Source organism: Desarmillaria tabescens (assembly GCF_030435595.1).
Source record: "Desarmillaria tabescens strain CCBAS 213 chromosome Unknown EV420scaffold_47, whole genome shotgun sequence".
NCBI classification, from domain to species: Eukaryota; Fungi; Basidiomycota; class Agaricomycetes; order Agaricales; family Physalacriaceae; genus Desarmillaria; species Desarmillaria tabescens.
Genome location: NW_026848346.1, coordinates 1 through 22,758, shown reverse-complemented (window position 1 = coordinate 22,758; position 22,758 = coordinate 1). Strand labels below are relative to the sequence as shown.

Here is a 22,758-nt window from a genome sequence, read left to right as displayed (position 1 = left end):
AAGCAATCGTGTCAAGCATTGCCTTTCACAATGTCTGGGAGCTAAAGGTCATGGTGTTCGGGTCTGGAAGCTGGCTGGAGATGAGAAACTAAAAAACAACAGCCATAGAATTCAGGTTACCTTTGATAGAAAGAGTGCAAAGGCCCATTCAGAATCTAATGGGCTGCGTGAGCTGGGAAATGGAGGGAATTTTGGGTATGACTCGCCTGTATTGCCTTGGACCATGCCAAAAGCGACATCAGGCAGTTGACTCTGCAACTTTCGCTTGATCAGGTGGAAATCGACGATTCCACCATTGTGCATGAACTAGAGTCCGTCCGTCTGTGAGTCACGATTCGGCTAGGCAAAGGGGAAATTAACGTACTATGAGCTTTCCATGTACAAATGGATGGCAGTTGTCTAGAGACAATGATCCTGCTGTTGTAGCTCGTACGTGTCCACTTGAAGTTGAGGATAATGAACATCAAAGCGAGGTAGCAGCTAATATCTTCAACTCACAATACAAGTGGCAATTTGATCTTTTCAGTGAGTCATGTAAGATTGACATCATTCCATGCCTGGATCACCTCAGATAATCAATGTCCCATACAAGACTAACACGTACTCACCGGTGTGACAGACGTGAATATGCAAGGCTGGGCACCCAGTGTCATATACAGAATCATACCATCCTGCCCTCCGATTGTCAGGAGAAAGTACGGGCCGGTGACTAACACCCCCCTGAGTATGTTCACACCCTGAGCACTGCATACACTTCGTCCCAAATATTGCCTGCACCAACCACCGGCGCAAAGTTGTATCTGGAAACTGGTACTGAGGAGAATCCTTGATTCGTGGCATGTCCACCGGCACTTTTGGGTGGTTAAATTTCAAACTTGGACACGTACACTAAGACAAAGATTCACGATCACGATCATGGATGAGCTGCAAAGGTGATTACTCACAATGATACCAACATCTTCACGTTCAATGGTGCATTTGGAGGGGTGTGAGCTTGATGCATGATGGATGTAGTGCTTGTTGTCTGCCAGGGATCTGGGATAGTAGACGTCTGTTGTGGATGAGAGTGAATCATCGAAGGTGATATCGAGCATAGCAAAGTATGCGTTAAGGGAAAGTAGAATCAAACTCCAGATATCCCGTCGGAAGATGCTAGCTCGAGTTCTGAAAGGCGGTGGATCTTGCAAACTTTCAAGTTCTCAGATGGTGGGGTGAAGCGCAGGGCAGGAGCTTGACATCTTGCACAAAAGCAAGAAACAAGCTGGGTTCAGCTAATCCCGATTCCTCTTTCTTCACACATTACTCAGGGCTAGGTGTAGCTGTCTTGTAATATATGCTTCCTCTACGATGCTACACCAAATATGATGCATCCTCGAAGCAAGCTTTCCCCAATTGACACACTGCAAAATACACCTGAGTCAGGTGACAATGGAGAACAGAGTATGGCTTAGGTTATGGGTACATTCTCTGGAGTTCCTATATTCATGAAAATGTAGGAACAACATCACTCCTTAGGACTGTCCTACAAGCTCATGCCTAAAGAACCAAAGGGAAGGAGGGATTACAGAAGTTTAGATGCTCTATAGTTGATTGAAAAATAAAGTAGAGAGTACGATAATCAAAAGGATAGCAAGCAAAAAATTACAGTCTAAATTTAGTGTTGGAATTATTGCAGTGGGAGGCTTGCAGTAGGTATAATACCAAATTGTTAGCTACTAGAGCTCCTAATGAGCTCCTTATATACTACACAAAGTATCTAGAATATTCTACCAAAAGTACTAAATATATCTAAGTATCGTGACAAATGAGTAAGCCAAAGCTTCAGGAATCTTCCAGTATGAGCTTGAAGTTGCAAATCCCAACATTTAGTCTCCAGTCTCACCCCGACTTTCAGATGTTAGCTATGAGCTCTATTCTATCCTTTCAACAACTACCATAAGCTCATCTGACTGCTTCCTTTGAGCTTCAATATCCACTTCAAAGACTGCACTCTGCATGGTGTTGGAGTCCTGAAAGATTGCCATGGAAGGTTGCGAAAGCTGAGAAGATTGTGAAGATGTCTGGAAATGAATGGTAGACACTGTTGAACTTTCGTCATGTTCTTCATGTGGATGTGTGTGTCCTGCTGCTGCTCTGCCAACAATGAGTGTGGGTGCAACTCCCTACACAAGGTGCTTAATAAATAATGAGTTTTAATATCATGAACGCACCTTCATGATAGCAGCTATGGCATCAAAGTAATACTGTTCAAAACCACCACAAATGCGGAAAGCCAAGTATAGAATCAGAGCTATTGAATAGAGAGCAGAGGATTCCACTAGCACTTCAATAAAACAGTAATAAACTCTCAGTCGACTGCCTGCTCCATGTCTAACCCCGGTAACAGTCAAAATGCGGAAAATGATAAGCAGTGTGCACCATAATGTTGTTACCAGGACAAAGGATACGTAGACCACCATGAATACTGAGTCAGTTTTATTGAAGTAGTCATGATGTATATCAAGGATTTTTGAAACTACACAGAAGTTGAGTATATGAAAAGGATAGATGAGATCAGACACTTTACCAGTTGCAGAAATTAGGGAAAGGATTGGAAGCAGAACAATAATCCAGCGCTGTCCCCAGACCATCCAACAGCACCAAATCTAGAGTCAAAATGATGGTAAGCTGACATGGATAATCACCAGCAAAGTAGCACACACAATATATGAGTCTGCAAGAAGGGTACTCATACAGGCTGGAATACCCTCCTCCCAATAGGCAGCTTGGTTCATACTGCTAAGCTTCGAGAATATTGTCCAAAAACTTTGCCCATTTTCAATGAATGCGGTGATGAGGCTGGCTGTGGGCACCTGTGAAATAGTGAGTGGGCTAAAAGGCGAACCTCAAAAACCCACACACACACTCACACAACTACACAAACTACAACCACCCTCATAAGTTCTAGGGGGAGCGATTATTTCTAATGTGATCCAACTATACTTCAGTATCTCAAAGAGTTTCTCTTATTCTCAGCACTCTTAGTGAAGCTAAGCTTTCTCTAGTGAATTCCTAAGTCTAGGAACTTTTTACAGGAAGGTCGTTCACTGGCACAACGCAACCTTCAAGGCAGATTTGAGTTATAATACACAAGGGACACTGATCCCAACAGAAACAGAGGCAATACATGCTGAAACTTTAGTGAGCTCGCTAAAAGAACACCACAGGCAAGCACTGACTTAGCCCACTTGCTACACAACTGTATGTAGGGGTTCTCCAACTAACTCCAGCAGGTTATCTCAACTCAAGAACACTTCAGAAGCGCTCGGAAAACAGATTCAGAAATGGAACTTCGAACAGAACTGACACAGAACAGACTGAAACAGAACAGAACAGAACAGATCTCAGATTTCCACTTCAACACATTCTCCGAACAGACTTATCACACTTAACAGAACAGAAACAGCGTCACTGATTCGTATTCACTCTGACTAAGTTCTCAAAAGTCTTATCAAAAGGGTATCTCATATTTCTCTGAGTGAGCTCGCTAATTCTATGCACAGCTCGAAGTCACAAACTGATCCTTTGTTACAGTACTGCCTTCAACGCGTGCATGGGAACTCAAGGGCTCGAAACTTTGCCTCTACCTACTGTAACCAGCCTACTTATACTACAGGGGAATTAGAATTACAAACATCACACAGTACCCAGACTCCTACATGCGTAGCACGTTGCCACTGCCGCCTTACTGGGCATCCGAGTTGGACTTCCCAGTTTTAGTCTCATTTCTATAGTGAGCTCGCTAAACACGTGCCAAGAGGTGCTCTCCCGACACCCATGGGCTTGTTCTCTAGCGACCGACAGGTCTAGGCGCACGGAACTATCAGTTCTGGCGTATGTCGTTCAGGACTTCTTTCTTGGATTCACAGAGGCTTCTCGTAGACATGGCAACAAGTGAGTCTTCGAACAATGGGACTCAGAACAATGGAACGCGGGCTCACAGACTTGGGCTGAAGCCCATTGCCCAAGCTCGTGCCGGTGATATCTGTTATCTCGCTTAAGGATTTCCCTGGATTTTCAGGTACGACACATCACAGTTAGCGAGCGTGCTAAGTACTCTCAGTGTCACTGCAATCTTCAAGGTTTTATCTAGCTCCCACAAGCATGCTTGTAAGTTAGAGCCTAAGGCATTGGGTATAGGGTTTGGCCTTCTCATCATGCATGCCCATCAGGTACAGTGCAGTGACTAAGTCCTGTTTAGAATCCCGTTGCTTCTTATGCCATAAGTTATATTCCATATCATTGCACCGCGTAGCATTAGTGTCGACGCGTAGTTTTAGTCCGCTCGCTCACTATATCTCAGTATGCATGTAAAACACTCTAGATTGCAAAATTACATGTGTAAATAGGCTGCAGTCGCAACAGCGGAGTATACAAACGACCATTGGGCAGCGAAAGAGATAGTAATCAGAACATGGAGGAGAATAACAACAACAACCAAGGCCACTCGTTGGATTGGCCGGTGTTTATTGATGACTGTGTCACTCACATCAGCTTGGATGCTGTAGTGGAGATGCTCCTGGCTCACATATATTCCACAATGTAACAGCAAGAATTCCGGTGTATATACCTGTCATCAATTAATGCCTACATGTCAAGGCACTAAACACTGTTGCCCACCATGTAATAGCGCATAGAGAATTTGGTTGTTCAGGGAAGCATCAAGAAGTTGAAGCACAAGAGCTTTGTCTTTGTCAGTAAGATCTGGTGGAATATCTGCCTGAGCCACCATGAGAGAAAGCAAGCGCAACGGGGTAGTGGGTTATGAGAATAACATGTACCAACCCTACCATTATAAACAGTGCAGCCCATGGCCATACTCATTGGCTGCTGCAAAGATGTCCATCAGTATCAAGTCAAACCAGGATCCTCATGCGTCTTCAGTGACTTCATGAACCATCGTGTACATTGACATTTCCAACTCGTTTCAACTCACAAGTGCGACGTGACTCGATGTGAGATATTGCCGGAGAAAAGCCTCTATTGTAGGGAAGCCACTTATACAAACTGCAAGCTTCTCAGATATGTGTTCTGTTGAATTAGGTTCTGTCCGGGAAGAGAATCAAGATGCTCATTAACCCAAGTGAGGCGCCCACCAACACAAGTTTGTTCTGTCATGACCTGAATCTTAAGCAGATCTTGCTCCACAATCTAGGAATGTTTTGATGCTAGTTCCGAACATTACTATGCTGAGGGATCCTGATATTTGAATCGCAGTAGAGATTTTCATAGGGATACCAGCTTTGCAAATCATATAGAAATAAGAGCCAGAAGGACGGTCATATAAGATAGGAGAAAGTTATCCTGGAAATAGGGCATCGATCGGAAAAGGGAGGGAAGAGAATACAACAACACATACCCCACAATGAGCTTAAAGATCCCCGATCTCTTCCGGAGCTTTCCGGTACTCGATCCATCTCCAGAGACAGGGCGTTACGCAATGTATCCGAGTATGAGTCGACTCATCTTTGTTTCCATCGTCGTTTCTTCATTAGCCGTCACTTGGATGCCGAGATTGGCAAAGATGGTGACACAGGCCAAGACTGTGGAGGGAATAGGCTGGTGAGCTATAGATATCAAGGCTAATGTTGGCATGGCGCGATGGTATTGGAGGGAAGTTAAATCAAGTTACACAGAAGAATGACCAGGCACCTGGAAAAGATCGGAAAGGATGGCGAACGAGGGGAGATACCAGCTCGTTGAGCGATGAAGAAGACAGGACTTCACAGATGGGCTCATTAGATACAGTCCAAAAAGAATGGCTGAAGGTACCTTAAATGATTCATGGTTTCCTGGACTTGTTATGTGTTAGCTTTCCACTCTGCTTCGCTGTCATCCAATTCCCTCGTAGTATTCTCGTTTCCAAATCTGTGCTTTTTGTTTCACCTCTTCGAGGATCCTCCCGCATGCTACGAAGGCCTCTTTATGGTGGGGAGAGGAGACGGCGATAACCGGGCAGTGGGGGTTGAGTTAGTGTATTGAAGGGATGGGTGAGGATTGTGCCAGTACCTATTGACGGTTCTCCAACGGGAACGACACCAATCCGGTGATGAACGACGCAATGAATGAGGGAGCTTTGAGATTCTGGGTGATGCTCCGAGCACGTTAGGCTTTGTCGTGCGTCTTGAATTATACTAGCCATAGTCTTGATAGCCAATTTCGAATAAGCTTGGTATTCAAGGCGTGTAATGGTTCTTCCTAGCACATAGATGTGCATTTCACCATAGTGCCGATGAGCTCCTACCAACCTTTGAATGAATTTCACGTAGTGCCTGAGCAGTAGTATAAGGATATCAGAACCAAGCTAAGAGCGAGTCGACCTTACCAATGAAAACGGCAGTAGCGCCCGCAGCATTGTCCGGGCCTACATATTTGACAATTTGCTGAACGTCCAGAGGCTGTGAAGTTATCGAGCAGACCCCGCCTGGGACGTCTAGAGCGATGTCTATGGAGGTGTTGGGAGTTGTCATGCTTGAGACCGGGCCGATAGTTCAGCCCTCTCATGCTCAGAACGCATGAACGCTCTCTAATACCAACCATGACCATCCTGACTCATGCACGCCTCGCTCGAAGACTCGCTTCTCGAGCCCGGTACAGCACGGCCCCTCACCACCACCATACCGCTCCCCTCGATATCCACCCGAAGCCGAAGAAGCCTTATCCACACACCAACCCATAGTAGCCCTCGAAACCACCCTCATCACACACGGGTTCCCCTACCCGACCAACTACACCCTCGCGTCGGACCTAGAAGACATCATACGATACACGGGGGTGCGCCCTGGCTACTATTGAGATTATTGGGGGACGCGTCAAGGTTGGCTTGGAGAGACATGAGCTTGAGAGGTTGGCAGATAGGGAGGGGAATTCTGGGGTTGTCAAGGTTTCGAGGAGGGATGTCGCGTCTGTGATTGATGCCAAGATGGATGGAGGTACGGCTAAAGGCAGATTACTGGGTTTGAGCTGAGTTGTGTACAGGAACGACTTGCAGTGCTACACTGACATTCGCTGCTATGGCTGGAATCAAGGTATGCTCACCCACACACGCTGCCATGTATCCCCAACAGACATTAACCCCAACTCGCGCGACAAATGCATTCCGGACTGATATTCAAACTCGTCTACGCGTACAAAACCTACGACTACGTGTGCCAACATCACCTTCCTCCGCCATCTTCAATTTGAATTCTCTCCCTTCATGCACTATCCGCCCTCCGCCCGCATCGACCTGCTGCCGTCATGCACCTCCCTTCGTCCGTCTGCAATTGCCGCCTCCCGTCCCGCCTCCCATCGTCAGCCGTCGGCCCCCATCCTTCGTTTCTCATGCCTGCCGCATCGATCACAGCTTCTCACCAGGCAGCCACGTATCGTGTCAATGCCAGGCAATGCAGGAAAGGAGAGCCGGCGTCGTGCAGGACGGTGTTTGGGTACAAGTAGGCACAACCTCACAGGGTAGCTCCATCTCGCGGGTGCGGACTGGGAGTGTTGCTGTGGATGCGCGCGCACTCTGCGTAAGCTACTTGTTAGAATACCAACGGCAAACCCTTGTAAAGTGAATACACCTTGATAATACCAGCATGCCTTCATTCACAGCATCCTTCGTCGTCATAAATTGAGCCATTGCGCCGCGTTTCGTAAGTATTGAAGGGCGGGAGTCAGTGCAGAGAAGTCGCTCGTCCTCGGTCAGGATACACATCCACACCGGGTGCGACGACTCTGCCGCAGGTGTTGGTGGGAGTGCACGCACTGTACATAGCCTACTTGTTAGAATACTAACGAAAAAGAAAAAATATTGTAAACTCAACGCACCTTCAAATCCCACACCAATAACACTACCATCAACCCCTCATTCACAGCGAAAACGTCGCACTAACAGACAAGGACCTTGAATAGTCGTTGTGACTCAAGCCGGGGCACTACGCTTGCCGAGTGTTGGCGGGACAGCTGCCATGACTGTAGAGCTTGTGGGTGGTCGTGTTGGTGTTGGTAGATTGGCATCTCTTGATTGGGCTTGTCGGGGATGTGTCGATGGCGTGTCGATTCACCCTAAAATGACGGCATCAGAGACAAGCGAGAGGATACTGAGAAGGCGTACTATGGGATATGTTGCACGCGAAAACGGGCTGGCAAGAGGCGTCAATCGACTGTTCGAGGAGACGGCAGGTTATAAAAACCTAGGCAGTTGAGAATACAGAAATTCGTCAAAACGACAATACACGCACCAGCAGCCCCATGTCCTACCAATGCAATTGATTGATATATAGCTACGGATAAGGATTTTCGTCAACAAAAGGCAACGGCACTCACAAGGGGGAAAAAGCTTACCTCTGCATTTTTGAACGCGGGAGAACCGCGTCACCATCTTCGAGATCGAGATCGACAACAATGGCAAAGGGACTACCAAACAAGCTATGAGGATAAAATCAAAGAAAAAGAAAACGGATGAGCTCACCACTGAGCTCGACGATGAAGCAGCAATCAAGATGAAAGCGTGACAGTCACAAGGCCAGCACTAAGGCAGTCCGGCCCGTGCACCCAGCGAGAGCGTACTAGGTAGTAGCAGAGTCGAGAGTGAGGAAGTAGAGGTCAAAAGAGGAGGGGAGGACGAAGGGGAGAAGTGGGAATGAAGCAGGGCGCTGGAGTTCGATCCCAAAATCGACCCCGCTTAAGGAATCCAATCCGAAACGGCGTGGAGTTTCAAGTTTGAAAGGACCCGGAGAGAACACGAAGAGAGGATAACAAAGCAGACATCGGACGTTGATCGGTTCTGACTGACAACGTTGTTATTTCCGGCGTGCGGTAACTTTGACATACAGCGACTTTGAACTTCGTAGATTAACAGTTCGGATAATGATATTCATTGTCCTCGTCTCCTGGGTAATCCTGTCAGCTCCAACTCTGAGATTAGACTGGGAAGAAAAAAACCTTGAATGCTTCGCTTGACTTGCGGTGATCGGATGCACTGGATACCTTGCCAGCCTCCGTGCCGTGTTCCATCGAGTACACCTTTGTACTCGTGTGTTCGCTCTGCGTGGATCAACTGATCAAGCAAACAATAAATCAACGCTCTTGAATAAATTTAATATAATTTGAGTCACTCCCGAAGAAACCGAACCTGAAAAATACGCACCAGTGCTCGATGTCTTCGTATCCTCGTGCTACCAGTCACATATTGGGAAATCAGCAAATCAACGAAACTCAAAATGACCTCGGGGCTAGGAAACTGGGGATCGGATTTTAATAAATTAAGGTCAAGATACATACATTTCGAATTGCTGGTACCCGTTTCCAGAACTTGAATCGGGCGAGGAACACGAAAAACAGCTGATAGCACGACAGCTCTGCACTTGGAAATCATTTGGCAAACACCATATCGGAGACGATACTGAGAGTGCGGTGATAGGCGAAATACCATTCAATTCTTGTACCCGGCTGCGCAAATGTCCCCGCACTCGAAACTGGTCGAAATTCGAATAACACCGGATTCAAAGGTTGTTCAAATTATACGTGTGGTGATGACAGGAAAGTTCTGAAATTCAGAGTGAATACAAGGAATCGACGTGACATTTTGATGGGAACATATGTGAGGCATCGGGATGGATGGACGTCTTGCCAGTTATATGTCGATGTCGACCGATGTTGGTTTCCGGTCCATGCAGCAAATCATGAGGGCCCTGCTGCGTAAATTCCTCAAAGAATAACATTATTAGACCTGGAACGAATACAAGCATGAGACTCAGCACAATTTACTCTCAGAACCAGTTCAAGTTCACTCACCAATAGCATCCCATTAAACACGACGTCATAAAATGAACCGCAGTCCTCGAAAATGGACGAAAATCAAGGACTCGCCGACGTCATCGATGTTGTAGTGAAGGCGTTGAGAGGTGGGACTCGAGTAGAGCATGTCCGGCTGATAGTGAGGCGGTAGATGAAACGAAAAATGTCACCTGTCGAAAGAATAAACAGTGAGCTTTGAACAATGGAAGATGTTGTAAAACTAACATGGAAACGAGATAGCAAGTGATTGGTTTCTAGTCTCGGGAGAATTCAATGTTCATACGACATTCGGTTGGCACCAAAGGAAACGTAAAGCATTTTGAAGTACGTCGTAGGAAATAGAGGTTGTTCGAAAGTCTGAAGATGCGGAGGAGGACGGCAGGCTAAGCGAAACAAGCAAGAATCGAGTCGGTGGCGAGAGAATAAGCGTCAGCGACTTAATAACTTCACAGATCGCGTCAACCACGTGCTCTCGCGACTTTCCTCTTTTTCTCGCCCATCCACCTCGCCTCGCGTCTTTCCCGTCCCTCAATTCACTTTTGATAGTGTACTTTTCACCCTCTAGACCTCGAAGGGGACTTGCAATGTTCGAGATTTCGAGAGGGAGGCATTTTTGATCGAAGATGTCAACAGAGTTGCGCATCATGCATGTCAGGCAAGTGTCTCCCGTCTGACGTTCTACTGTTTCACGTCAGTCTCGTAGTAGCATGAGCGTGACCTCTCACCTTGGATAACTTCGGCAAATCCTGGATCCACCGATGCTTTGGGTTTGGATACACTTGGCGCAAACTTCTGTTCGCATACGGTGCCGGTACAAAAGCATATACCTCGATTTTGGGCTGCCTTCCGATGTCCCGCTTGCTGGACACATGTAACGTTTCTGAGTATGTTTTGTTTGCTTCTAGGCTACAGATGACATGACTAACACTTGGATATAAGATATACAACGGGGTAATTTGATTTTAGTGAAGTGGGTAGTCAACTAGGCCGGATTTTGGAACAAATTTCCCCATGAGCCCGGAAGTAAGCGTCGTCTCTGTTATATGAACGTGTAATGAGTTCATTTCTGATTTGTTCACTCAAGTATTGCGGAAATTATGTTTTATTCAATAAAATAAGCACGCTACATGTATATCTAACACCTGTGGATCGAAGCTGTTGACGCCTACAGACCCAGAATCAATTTCCCGTGCTCTACCTCAATTCCCGGTACCTAATTTCACCTGAACATTTATTTATCTCGTCTTCTCCCACAGATGCCGGCCCATATTTCTACATCAAGTCCCTGAAACCGTAGAATTAAAGATCGCAAGCCGGATTTCAATGGTTTGACTTACCATTGCTCACGAGAAGATCTGTTTCGAGCCAAGATCTCTCTTGTTTCATCACCGGGTTCATTTTGAATGGGACTCTATGAATCAACGTCACTTTATGGCACCCAAAATGGATCGAGAACATACTTCTATCGTGTATGACTCAGTATTGACTGCTCAACAGCGGCATCAAGCTCAGAAACTGGCAAACCTTCCAGGTACCCATTAGTCGACCAAGATTAATTGCTTCCAGACTTACAGCGACAAAGATCACTCGGAGTTTCTCAGCCAGCAGTACGATTGCCCCTGGATTAGACGGTCCTCAAATGTAAGCGACCTCAAAATTCAATTTGGAATGACTCACTGTTAATTTAGTGCGGATAGGAACTTAAGGAATGAAACCCGGGCGACGGCAAGCATTCGAAGACTCGCAAGCGTACTTTCTTGGGGGTGGCGCACTGCATCCTCACGTCGAGCAGGATATCACGCAGACTGCGTAGAAGACATTGGTAAGTAACCATGTCAATCACCCATCAACTTGTTTACTCACCATCCATTTAGAGTGGCTCCGAACATGGCGTCGGAGGACCCTGGATTTGCATGTCAGACTTGAAGCCTTGATCACGGCAAGAGAAAATCATCCCCTGGCGCGCCGCCGTCAAGGTCGAATTTGAATTCGAGTTCATGATCTTGAGATGAGGCGACTATAGCTGCACATCCCGCCGGCTGTCTGAATCCCGTCGGGTCCACTGTATTCGCGCCAGGTCAGACGCGTCTTACCAAAGCGACTGCTGCGCTCAATGCCTGGGATCCTCTGTTTGATGTCGGGTGCGCCGTCTCTGAGAAATTTTCCCGCCGCTCACCGGATGTCTTGGAAGCTCGCTGTTTCAATGTCGGACATTCGAAATGGGTCATATCGGATTTGCGAGGGTACGGATAGTAACTGGGGAGTCTAAGAAGGCTGTTGAGCGAGAGAGACAAGCTGGTAAGCTTGAGAGTTAGTCGGTCAGGAAATCCAAGTGACCTTCATCGTTGTGGTACGGGGATATGGAGCTGAATATACCTGAAAACTGTGGTGGGTGCGTGTCTGTTTCATGTTTTTCTGTTGACTCACTTTTCCTGGAAGGATCTTCTCGAACCTGTGCAAATATTCCAGCAGGGGATTGGAGAACACGATGGAAATTTAAGTCTGAATCGGTGGTACTCGGTCAACTTCAAGATTTCGGGAGAGGTGCAGGCTGGACGTGCTTCGGAGTCAAGAATGGCGACTGTTGGCATGGACCAGGGAGGAAGAGTAAACGGCGTACGTTTATTTGTTTGTATATCTAGACACACGCGTTCATGACTCGGGCACATAGTCACCCATGACATTTGATCGCGAAATCTGCAGGTAGGACGTTCGGGTATTCGAGCATATTTCTATAGCGAGTTTGAGTGACAGGATTACACACTGTTGTATTCGTATTTTATTCGGAATAGCATACATGTTTCGAAGGTGGATTCGAGTTTTGAACGCTTCTTAAAAATGGGGGATGTAATTTTGGTGCCATCAAGATATTTGAAGTTCAGCGATTTTGACAGGTGTCCCAGCCGCCAAAGTATCCCGTTGTCGCGTCTCCACCCCCGTGATCTTGTTGATTTCTCTTGGTGAATTTGTCGTCGAGTCCTGCCGACAGCCTGTCAAACCGTTTCCCTCTTATTCCATTACCTCCATCAACTTAACCTCCCGTCTCCCACTCTTCCCTTCCTCCTGATCTCTCTCCTCTACGCCATCTGGCATATAATCAGCGCACCCTGCTGCCTCCCACTTGTCCTCGATGGTTAATAATATGGGGTGGAGTTATGGGCGTTGATGCCCATATCGGGATCAACGACATTTGATCAACCACGTGGTGTACACTTCCTTCCTCTCACCACCACGGTAAATTTTACCCCTTCCTATCGTGCGCTCTTATGCTCATGACCTTGGGTTTAGAGTGTTGATAGTACCGCAAAGCTATGGTACGTGTTCCGCTGAGTTGATACCTTGGCTGAATCCTTCGCTCTCCAGACGGCCTCAAGCGTCGAATTTTCGTGACGGACGACATGTGACGCGACGTTCACGTCGTTTTCTTACCTCTAGGTCTCCTGGATGGGTCAACTCACGTAGAATTTGCGGAGCAGAGCGTGTTTAGATTTCCAAGGTGAGTATTGGCCTGCAGCTACCAGTTTCAGAACTGAACTAACTAACAGCCGATTAGTTTCTGTCGCTACTTTATTCAAGGCCGGGGATTTTGGTGAGCTCAGTGACTTACTGTCCTTCAAGTCTAGCTTCGGTTGTTGTAGATCATGTAGACATGATAGGTGACCATCCAGCTAGCTAATGTAAGTCCCGTTTATTATCTTTGTCTAAAGAAAATGTGCTCACATATCAATCCATAGTTGTTGTCATCACGAACTCCGTATATCCCAAGACGACGTACCGCCGTCCGGCGAGAGAAGTAAGTGTTCGTTTGAGTCGATAACTCGATATGAAGCTGCTGAACTGAAAACAACATGAGGATTGCCCCGAGACGACCTATCGCCATCCGGCGAGCGAGGTAAGTCTTCAGTTAGTCAATAACTCGATATCACCACTAACATTAGCTTGAAGCTGCCGAAATCCAACCAATGCCAGGATTGCGTCGAGACGACGTATCTCCCTCCGCTGAGGCGAGGTAAGTCTTCGCTAAACTAAACTATTATCAGCACTGACTTTGCCTCGAAGCTAAATCAAACTATGGCCAGGATTGCTCCGAGACGATGTATGTTCGTCCGGCAAGCGAGGTAAGTATTCAATCAAGTCAATAACTCAATATCATCACTGACATTGTCTTGAAGCTGCTGACCTGGAAACAACACGAGGGTTGCGTCGAGACGACCTATATTCATCCGCCGAGCAAGGTAAGCCTTTGCTCCTGTCGATAAATAATCAATATACTGACTTTAGCTTGAAGCTGCCGAACTCCTACTAATGCAGGAGTTGTTTTGAGACGACGTATTTCCATCCGCCGAGTGAGGTAAGTCATCACTAAACTATTATCAGCACTGACACTGGCTCGAAGATACTGAAATCAAACCAAGACCAGGATTACTCCGAGACGATGCATCTTCGTCCGGCGAGCAAGGTATGTTCACTTGACGAGTCGCGTTTCCTATCCTTACTAAGGACTTTCTCCAGGATCTGAGCTTGAACATGTGCCGGGAAGGCTTGTTAGGTTTGGAGTATATGTATCGTCTTCCGGCGAGCGAGGTAAGTTGTTTGGTGGGAAATTTCTTTGTTTTCTCATTCTTTTCACAGGGACAGAAGTTGATTTGCAGGGATGTGAACATCGGGGAGCTGATCTCACGCTCATCAAGCTCTTTCCGCCGCTCTCCATTTTGACTCGATGTCAAATACGCGGTAAGTTGTTATTTGGCGTATTTTTGATATCATTACGGTAAACTTTTACGCGTTCTGGGTTCGAGTTCGACCACGAAATTTTCGAGACTAAAACCCTGCAGAGACGCATCGAGAAAATAAAGGTAAATGTGAGTTTGGGTTATTTTTTGTTAATTCCGCTCGAATTTTAAGCGGGTTTTCTTGCAGATGAGTGAGACACGACCGCAGAGCCAAGTCGTTCTCAGGAAAGCCAGGTACGTGACGTTTTAATCTACATTCACCTCACATTTTCGCAGTTTCCAAAACACCAAGAATTTCGAGTCCGAACGCTTGCGGAGCCACACCCTCGTGCGCGGAAATCTGAGTTTACGAGCAAGTGCAGGTGGACGCACACGCCCTTGTGCACGCAGGGAGTGCAGGCATGCTTGCGAGGATTCAGGCACAGCGCGCGCGACTCGGAGACGGTTTCTGGTTGAAGAGTCACTCGGACAAGCCTGGAGAGGTCCCATGGAATGATGGTGGGGTCCCAGTATTTTGAATAGCCGTCTTGGGCAAGTCCCAAGACTGGCTATTTCTTTTGGACCCTGCAAGGGAGGAAAGTGAGGGTGTAACACTGAAACAGTTACTATTGGTCGACTCTGCTAAATACAAGATTATGTTCGAGTGTAGTGATTACATAATCAAAGGAGGCGGACCTGGCTCATGCAGAGTTTTATCGGCGACAGCGCACCCATTTCTCCACAGAATAGCCTCATTCAGCCCGCTCTCGAGGTCCTGACATCTCATCAACTGCCGCAAATGGTGATGTATTATGGTGGCGTCCGCCGGTCCTCTCACGCTCAGAACGCATGAACACCGCTCTTTAACACCAACCATGACCATCCTCACTCATGCACGCTTCGCCCGCCACCACACCGCCCCCCTTGACATCCACCCCGAAGTCCAAGAAGGCCTTATCCACACACAAACCTGTCGTCGCTCTCGAGACTATCCTCGTCACCCATGGGTTCCCCCACCTGATCAACTACACCCTCTCGTCAGACCTCGAAGACATTGTCAGATCCATGGGTTACGTCCCGGCTACTATTGGAATCGTTGGGGGACGCATCAAGGTTGGCTTGGAGAGGGCCCACATTCCTCCTGCTCTCCCTCCTCCTCACCGTGCATGCCACCATTCACGGCACCCTCATCCTCTTCTGGGGCTCCCCCGTGCTCTCGCTCCTCCATGTTCCGATGCACCTGTTCCTCCTGCTTGTCTGCTTCAATGCATTCTCCGCCTCCGTCCACCCATGGCTCGGCTTCGCCACCTCCGTATAGGGCACCATACTCACATGCATGGGCCCGCTGTTCATTGCCCTGGAGGGCCTCTGGAGTTTGGTGGTGGTCCAGAAGCTGGGGCAGCAGGGGAAGAAGTTAGTAGAGGAGGGGAGATATATCAGTTTGGGTTACTCATTGCTTCGGCTGGGACGTATGTGGCTAGTGCTTGGTGGATTGTCAATGTGCGTTTAGTACTTGCCCTCGTGGGTTCTGACTTACACGCGCTCGCTAGGCGTACCCTGCGGCTGCGTCTTCCCCACTGTCCTCGACATTTCTGGGAGTTGAGATTACTGCGTTGCTCTTTCTTACGTTCATTGGGTTCTTTTTGAGGCGGACGAATATCATCGAGTCCTCCGGCCTGGCTTTGTTCATGGCGTACAATGTCTGGCTTTGTGGATTTGACCAGGAGCTATCTTCGGACCCGTCTTATTCTTAGTATGTACTACTCTACCTTTCAGAGAGGCGACAGTACTGATTGCTGTGATAGCGTCCCGCTCCTCCCAAACCTGATTCCTCATCTCCAGACTTTGCTCAATTTCGTTACGAACACGCTGCCTAAACCAGTGTTGGTGGCTTTGTTGTACCGACTGACGGTGTTGCAGCTGGCTTCGAAGATCTTGCCGGGTATCGGCGCCGACAGTTGGGACGACGAAGATGGTGTTGATAATGGCTGGGAGGATCGACCGGTGAGAGAACGTGTATACTTATGTCCTTGCGCTAATCTTTCCTCTAGACGTTGACATTGACTCGGATACTCTTGACGTACCGACAATTGATTTTCGTGACTGTGTACTCTCACCTTCTCTGTAAGTCTTCTCCTGGTTCACTCGGTACATCGCTGATCTAATGTCCAGTGTTGGATCATTCATCCCAAGTATGGTGGCGCTGGATTAACATCTTTTTCACGCTAGTTATGTGGTCCATCGAACTACTTGTTAGTACTGAAGACGACACAGTCCAAAAAGAATGGAAGGTAGATTAATGATTAAAGGTTCCTGTACTTGTTATGCATTAGCTTTCCACTCTGCTTCGCTGCCATCCATTCCCTTGTAGTATCCTCATTTCCAAGTCTGTGATTTCTGCTTTACTTCCCCAACTATGTGTCGCAGAGTCGTACGTGACCTCATCGGAGCGACTTGGACACGTACACCAAATGGCGTCTTCGTTTCGCCCAGCTGAGATGAAGTCAGGCATGAACAAACAAGCCAAGGTGATACTCACGATGTCTTCAGCAGACCTGGGTTCGACGGTGCATTTGGAAGGTTGCGAGCTTGAGCTTGTGGAGAGTAGTGCTTGTTGTTTGGGAATAGACGTCTGAGACTGAACCATTCAAGGTGATATCTAGCTTCCGACCGTTTTACAGCAGCTCCGCCTCGAGATTAGTAGCACCCAATGATCTTCATTAGACCAGAAAGACAACGTATGTTGTGGTCGAGTGATGCACCAGAATCTGCTACCTCGCCTTTCAAAATATTCTCCGGATATCGCATCGGAAGATGTTCCTGCCATTATTTGGGGTTCCAAAAGGCAGTCCTTGCAAACTTTTGCGTTCCCAGATGGCAGGGCAAAAACGCAGGGTGGAATCTTGACAAGGAAGAAACAAGATGAGTTCGGTTAACCCCAACACCTCCTTTCTTGCTTCGCACATTAAGGGCGTTTAGCTAGGTGCAACCATCTTGTAATAGCTTAACTATGATTAAGTAGAGTACGATAATCAAAAAGGATACCAAGCAAAAAATTACAGTCTAAATTTAGTCTCCAGTCTCACTCCGACTTTCAGATGTTAGCTATGAGCTCTATTCTATCCTTTCAACAACTACCACAAGCTCATCTGACTGCTCCCTTTGAGCTTCAATATCCACTTCAAGGACTGCACTCTGCATGGTGTTGGAGTCCTGAAAGCTTGCCATGGAAGGTTGTGAAAGCTGAGAAGATTGTGAAGATGTCTGGAAACGAATGGTAGACACTGTTGAACTTTCGTCATGTTCTTCATGTGGACGTGTGTGTCCTGCTGCTGCTCTGCCAACAATGAGTGTGGGTGCAACTCCCTACACAAGGTGCTTAATAAATAACAAGTTTTTAAGATCATGAACACACCTTTGCAATAGCAGCTATAGATTCAAGATAATATGCTCCAAAATCAAGGTGAATGAAGAAAGCCAAGTATAGAATCAGAGCTATTGAATAGAGAGCAGAGGATTCCACTAGCACTTCAATAAAATGGTGATAAACTCTCAGTCGGCCACCTGCTCCATGTCTGACCCCAGTAACAGTCAAAATGCGGAAAATGATGAGCAGTGTGCACCATAATGTTGTTGCCAGGACAAAGGGTACATAGAGTGTCTGGAATACTAAGTCAGATCCAATGAAGTACACATAGTATACATCAATGATTTTTGAAACTACACAAAAGTTAAATATATGAAAAGAGTAGATGAGATTGGATACTTTACCAGTTGCAGAAATTAGGCAAAGGATTGGAAGCAGGACAATAAGCCAGCGCCTTCCCCAGACCATCCAACAGCACCAAATCTAGAGTTGAAAAGATGGTAAGCTGACATAGATAATCACAAGTGAAGTAGCACACAATATATGAGTCTGCAAGAATGGTACTTATAGAGGCTGTAGTACCTGCCTCCAAATAGACTGCTTGGTTCACACTGTCAAGCTTCAAGAATACAGTCCAAAAACTTTTCCCATTTTCAATGAATGAAGAGCATAGAAATGACCAATCAGCAGCCAAATCAATAGTAATGAGAGCATGAAGGAGAATAATAATGACAACCAAGGCTCGTCGGATCAGCCGGTGTTTATTGATGACTGTACAACTCATGTCAGCTTGGATGTTGTAATAGAGATGCCCCTGGCTCACATATATTCCACAATGTAACAGCAAGAATTCCAGTGTATATGCCTGTCATCAATTAACACTTACATGTGAAGGTGCTAAACATTGTTGCCCACCATGTAATAGTGCATAGAGAATTATGGAGTTCAGGATAGCATCAAGATATTGAAACAAGAAAGCTTTGTCATTGTCAGTAAGATCTGGTGGAATATCTGTCTGAGTGGCCATGAGGAAAAGTAAGAGAAATGGGGTAGTGGGTGAGAATAACATGTACCAACCCTACTGTTATAAACAGTGCAGCACATAGCCATGCTCATTGGCTGCTGCAAAGATATCCATTAGTATCAAGTCAAACTGAGATTTTTACACATGTTCAATGAGCTAATGAACCATGATGTACATTGACATTTCCAACTCATTTCAACTCGCAAGTGCAACCATTGACATGACTCAAAGTAAGATATTTCTGGAGAAAAGCCTCTATTGTAGGAAAGCCACTTACATAAACTGTAAGCTTCACAGATATATGTTCTGTTGAATTAGGTTCTATCTGGGAAGAGAATCAAGATGTTCATTGAAGTGAGGCACCTACCAACATGAGCCTGTTCTGTCATGATGTGAATCTTAAGTAGGTCTTACTCCACAATCTAGGAATGTTTTGATGCCAGTTCCGAATGTCACTACACTGAAGGATCCTGATATTTGTGTCCCAGTAGAGATTTTTGTAGGGGTACCAGCTTTGCAAATTATATAGAAATGAGAGCCCAAAGCACAGTGAAGAGGCTCTGTGCATGCCAAGCTTGAAATGCGATAGTGTAGACACACTAAACACACCCACTCTCACACTCACACACACACAGAATCTCAGTAGTTCAGGGGAGATGTGTGATACAAGCACACAATAACAATAGACTTAAAAGATGTCTTGTGCTCTTCAAGATATAATAGCGTGCTAGCTCAAAAGAATTCTCTAAGTCCAAATGCTTTTAGGACAGGAGGTGAGCGATATGTATCGCTCGGCCTCGAGGCGAAAGTAATATTTCACAAGCCTACAAATGTCCCACAAGAACGTACAACCCTCAATTGACATTGTGCGCAACACACAGGTGGCCACAACCCATCAAACAAACTACACATGACTTAAAGCCTCACGCTCTAAGCAGAAAACACTTCAAAAACCTTTCGTAGATCCACAGGGTTCAAACCTATGCGATCCAGAGACACAGAAACACAGAAACATGTCCACAAGCCACAGGGTTTGAGCCTATGCTACTTGGGAATAAACCAAAAACCCTCAAAGAGTATTGACAAGCCAAAGGGTTTGAACCTCTGCCACTTGCAACAACTCAGAATTCACAAACATGTTCCGCAAACACAAATGCACATTCAAGTTATCACAATACAATATTTCTCCGAGTTGAGCGCAATCAATTACTGTCCAGAATCAAGCTAGGCATTGCATGCGAGCAAGGTGTGCCTCGTGACCTCTCAAGCATCTCAAAATAATTCTAGATCCAATAATATTCTCTCACTCGAAGCTACAAACACAATTCCTTTGGTTGCACACTAGGCTCTCTGCTACGTGTCACAACTGCGGGGGTTCGAAAGCTCTCTACCTACTTCTAATTACCATGCTTTTATCTACAGCTAATTATATAAATAAAAATATCGAAAATAGATACACTCTACCCTGGAGCCATTTCCTCTCTGTGACGCGTCAACCACATGGTCACTAATTAATATCCTGAGTCAGTCATCCGAGTTAGTGCTCGATAACACGATGCTCTTTCTTCTTGGCAAGGTCTAGAGTTGCCACATCATGCGGAATATTTCTCCTAATTGGCTCCTTGTTTTTAATTCCTCTGTTGCATGCATCGCTAGTGAGTTGGTATTTATATTTGGTTGCTGCACAACCTTTTCTTAGTTCAATATTTCATTAAGACTTGCATCTCGAGCCCAGTTCAGCACAGCTCACCACACAGCTCCTCTGGACATCTGCATCTACCCTGAAGTTCAAGAAGCATTGTCCACACACAAGCTAGTAGTAGCCCTTGAGACTGGATGGATGGAGGTACTGTTGGCTAATATACTGGGATTTCGTGGGGGCTGAACTGTACAGAATGACTTGCAGTGCTACACTGATATTTGCTGCCTTGGCTAGTATCAAGGTATGGTTTTAGGAGAAGAGGTTGGTGGAGGAGGGGGAGATGTATCAGTTTGGGTTGTTGATTGCTTCTGCTGGGACGTATGTGGCTAGTGCTTGGTGGATTGTCAATGTACATTTGCTTCTTGCGCTCGTGGGTTCTGACTTACATGCACTCGCCAGGCATACCCTGCAGCTGCATCTTCCCCGCTGTCCTCGACGTTTCTCGGAGTTGCGATTACCATGTTGCTCTTTCTTACGTTCATCGGGTTCTTTTTGAGGCAGACGAATATCATCAAATCTTCCAGCCTGGCTTTGTGGATTTGACCAGGAGCTGTCTTTGGACCCATCGTATTCCTAGTATGTTCCATGATATCCTTCGGGGAGCCAATGCTGACTGTCGTGATAGCGTTCCACTCCTCCCAAACCTGATTCCTCATCTTCAGACTTTGCTCAACTTTGTTACGAACACGCTGCCTAAACCGGTGCTGGTTGCCTTGCTGTACTGATTGACAGTGTTGCAGCTGGCTTCGAAGATCTTGCTGGGTATCGGCGCCGATAGTTGGGACAATGAAGATGGCGTTGATAATGGATGGGAAGATCGACCGGTGAGAGAGCAGCTCAGAGTGTATACTTGCGCTAATCTCACCTCCAGACATTGACGTTGACTCGGATACTCTTGACGTATCGACAGTTGATTTTCGTCACTGTACTCTCACCTCCTCTGTGCGTCTTGTCGTCTTTCACTTGGGGTACATCGCTGATCCATTGTCCAGTGTTGGATCATTCATTCCAAGTATGGTGGCACTGGATTAACATCTTTTTCATGCTAGTTATGTGGTCTATTGAACTACTTGTTAGTACTGAAGATGACACAGTCCAAAAAGAATGGAAGGTAGATTGATGATTAAAGGTTCCTGTACTTGTTATGCATCAGCTTTCCACTCTGCTATCCATTCTCTCGAAGTATCCTCGTTTCCAAATCTGTGCTTTCTGCTTTACTTCCCCAAGTATGTACCGGAGAGTCATACATGACCTCGTCAGAGTGACTTGGACACATACACCAAATAGTGTCTTCGTTTCGCCCAGCTGGGATGAAGTCAGGCATGAACCAACGAGCAAAGGTGATACTCACGATGTATTCAGCAGACCTGGGTTTGATGGTGCATTTGGAAGGTTGCAAGCTTGAGCTTGGTGGGGAGTAGTGCTTGTCGTCTCCGATGTATGATGGGAGTAGACATCTGAGACTGAACCATTTGAGGTAATAGCTTTTGACCGTTTATGGCAGCTCCGCCTTGAGATTAATAGCACTCAAGGATCTTTGCTTGATGTGACCATCCTGGAATAACATGGCTCCTTAGGACTGTCCTACAGGTTCATGTATAAAGATCCAAAGCAAAGAGGGGATTACAGAAGTTTAGATACTCTATAGTTGATCGAAAAATAAAGTAGAGAATACAATAATCAAAAAGGATAGCAAGCAAAAAATTACAGTCTAAATTTAGTCTCCATCCCACCCTGACTTTCAGATGTCCACCATGAGCTCTATTCTGTCCTTTCAACAACTACCACAAGCTCATCTGACTGCTCCCTTTGGGCTTCAATGTCCACTTCAAGGACTCCACTCTGCATGGTGGAGTGCTGAAAGCTTGCCATGGAAGGTTGTGAAGGTTGAGAAGATTGCAAAGATGTCTGGAAATGAAGGGTTGACACTGTCACACTTTCATCATGTTCTTCAGTTGGCCGTGTGTATCCTGCAGCTGCTCTGCCAACAATGAGTGTGGGTGCAACTCCCTACATAAGGTGCTTAATAAATAATGACTTTTAAGATTGTGAACACACCTTCATGATACTAGCTATGGGATCAAGATAATATGCTCCAGAATCATTGCAAATGATGAAAGCCAAGTATAGAATC

The 22,758-nt window shown here is 46.3% G+C and overlaps 7 protein-coding genes across 7 annotated transcripts; 4 read left to right on the top strand and 3 right to left on the bottom strand.

The window, feature by feature from the left end:
• Positions 1–1,910: 1,910 nt before the first annotated feature.
• On the bottom strand, positions 1,911–2,630 carry EV420DRAFT_1484043 (uncharacterized protein; the record flags this gene model as incomplete). Its single annotated transcript, XM_060470039.1, has 4 exons — positions 1,911–2,162; positions 2,211–2,243; positions 2,433–2,515; positions 2,567–2,630. The coding sequence occupies 4 exons, from the start codon at positions 2,628–2,630 to the stop codon at positions 1,911–1,913; spliced, it is 432 nt and encodes a 143-aa protein (XP_060325732.1).
• A 3,186-nt stretch (positions 2,631–5,816) lies between these two features.
• Positions 5,817–6,518, bottom strand: EV420DRAFT_1570366 (Molybdopterin biosynthesis MoaE). The gene is made up of 3 exons (XM_060474253.1): positions 6,365–6,518; positions 6,049–6,237; positions 5,817–5,960 (listed from the first exon to the last, which is right to left on the bottom strand). The coding sequence occupies exons 1-3, from the start codon at positions 6,507–6,509 to the stop codon at positions 5,872–5,874; spliced, it is 423 nt and encodes a 140-aa protein (XP_060325731.1). The 5' UTR covers positions 6,510–6,518; the 3' UTR covers positions 5,817–5,871.
• A 317-nt stretch (positions 6,519–6,835) lies between these two features.
• Positions 6,836–7,070, top strand: EV420DRAFT_1252702 (pseudouridine-5'-phosphate glycosidase; the record flags this gene model as incomplete). Its single annotated transcript, XM_060466742.1, has 2 exons — positions 6,836–6,971; positions 7,018–7,070. Coding segments are annotated over 2 exons (189 nt in total), but the record flags the coding sequence as incomplete, so codon positions are not given.
• Positions 7,071–11,262: 4,192 nt separating this feature from the next.
• Positions 11,263–15,070, top strand: EV420DRAFT_1484041 (uncharacterized protein; the record flags this gene model as incomplete). Its single annotated transcript, XM_060470038.1, has 23 exons — positions 11,263–11,350; positions 11,394–11,460; positions 11,517–11,641; positions 11,843–11,960; positions 12,011–12,117; positions 12,259–12,435; positions 12,523–12,535; positions 13,108–13,133; positions 13,255–13,315; positions 13,396–13,408; positions 13,476–13,496; positions 13,554–13,612; positions 13,673–13,711; positions 13,758–13,828; positions 13,899–13,937; positions 13,992–14,054; positions 14,131–14,170; positions 14,197–14,278; positions 14,332–14,403; positions 14,619–14,681; positions 14,740–14,786; positions 14,829–14,880; positions 14,915–15,070. 23 exons carry the CDS (start codon positions 11,263–11,265, stop codon positions 15,068–15,070), a joined length of 1,599 nt encoding a protein of 532 aa, XP_060325729.1.
• A 352-nt stretch (positions 15,071–15,422) lies between these two features.
• Positions 15,423–16,857, top strand: EV420DRAFT_1767770 (uncharacterized protein; the record flags this gene model as incomplete). Its single annotated transcript, XM_060480935.1, has 5 exons — positions 15,423–16,031; positions 16,082–16,284; positions 16,337–16,535; positions 16,583–16,655; positions 16,704–16,857. 5 exons carry the CDS (start codon positions 15,423–15,425, stop codon positions 16,829–16,831), a joined length of 1,212 nt encoding a protein of 403 aa, XP_060325728.1. The 3' UTR covers positions 16,832–16,857.
• Positions 16,858–17,645: 788 nt separating this feature from the next.
• Positions 17,646–18,925, bottom strand: EV420DRAFT_1715793 (uncharacterized protein; the record flags this gene model as incomplete). The annotated part of the gene is made up of 6 exons (XM_060479686.1): positions 17,646–17,897; positions 17,947–18,251; positions 18,303–18,381; positions 18,437–18,669; positions 18,722–18,763; positions 18,814–18,925. The coding sequence occupies 6 exons, from the start codon at positions 18,923–18,925 to the stop codon at positions 17,646–17,648; spliced, it is 1,023 nt and encodes a 340-aa protein (XP_060325727.1).
• Positions 18,926–20,817: 1,892 nt separating this feature from the next.
• EV420DRAFT_1715790 (uncharacterized protein) lies at positions 20,818–21,713 on the top strand (the record flags this gene model as incomplete). Its single annotated transcript, XM_060479685.1, has 7 exons — positions 20,818–20,865; positions 21,024–21,061; positions 21,126–21,200; positions 21,250–21,325; positions 21,365–21,448; positions 21,496–21,566; positions 21,617–21,713. 7 exons carry the CDS (start codon positions 20,818–20,820, stop codon positions 21,654–21,656), a joined length of 432 nt encoding a protein of 143 aa, XP_060325726.1. The 3' UTR covers positions 21,657–21,713.
• Between the last annotated feature and the right edge of the window lie 1,045 nt (positions 21,714–22,758).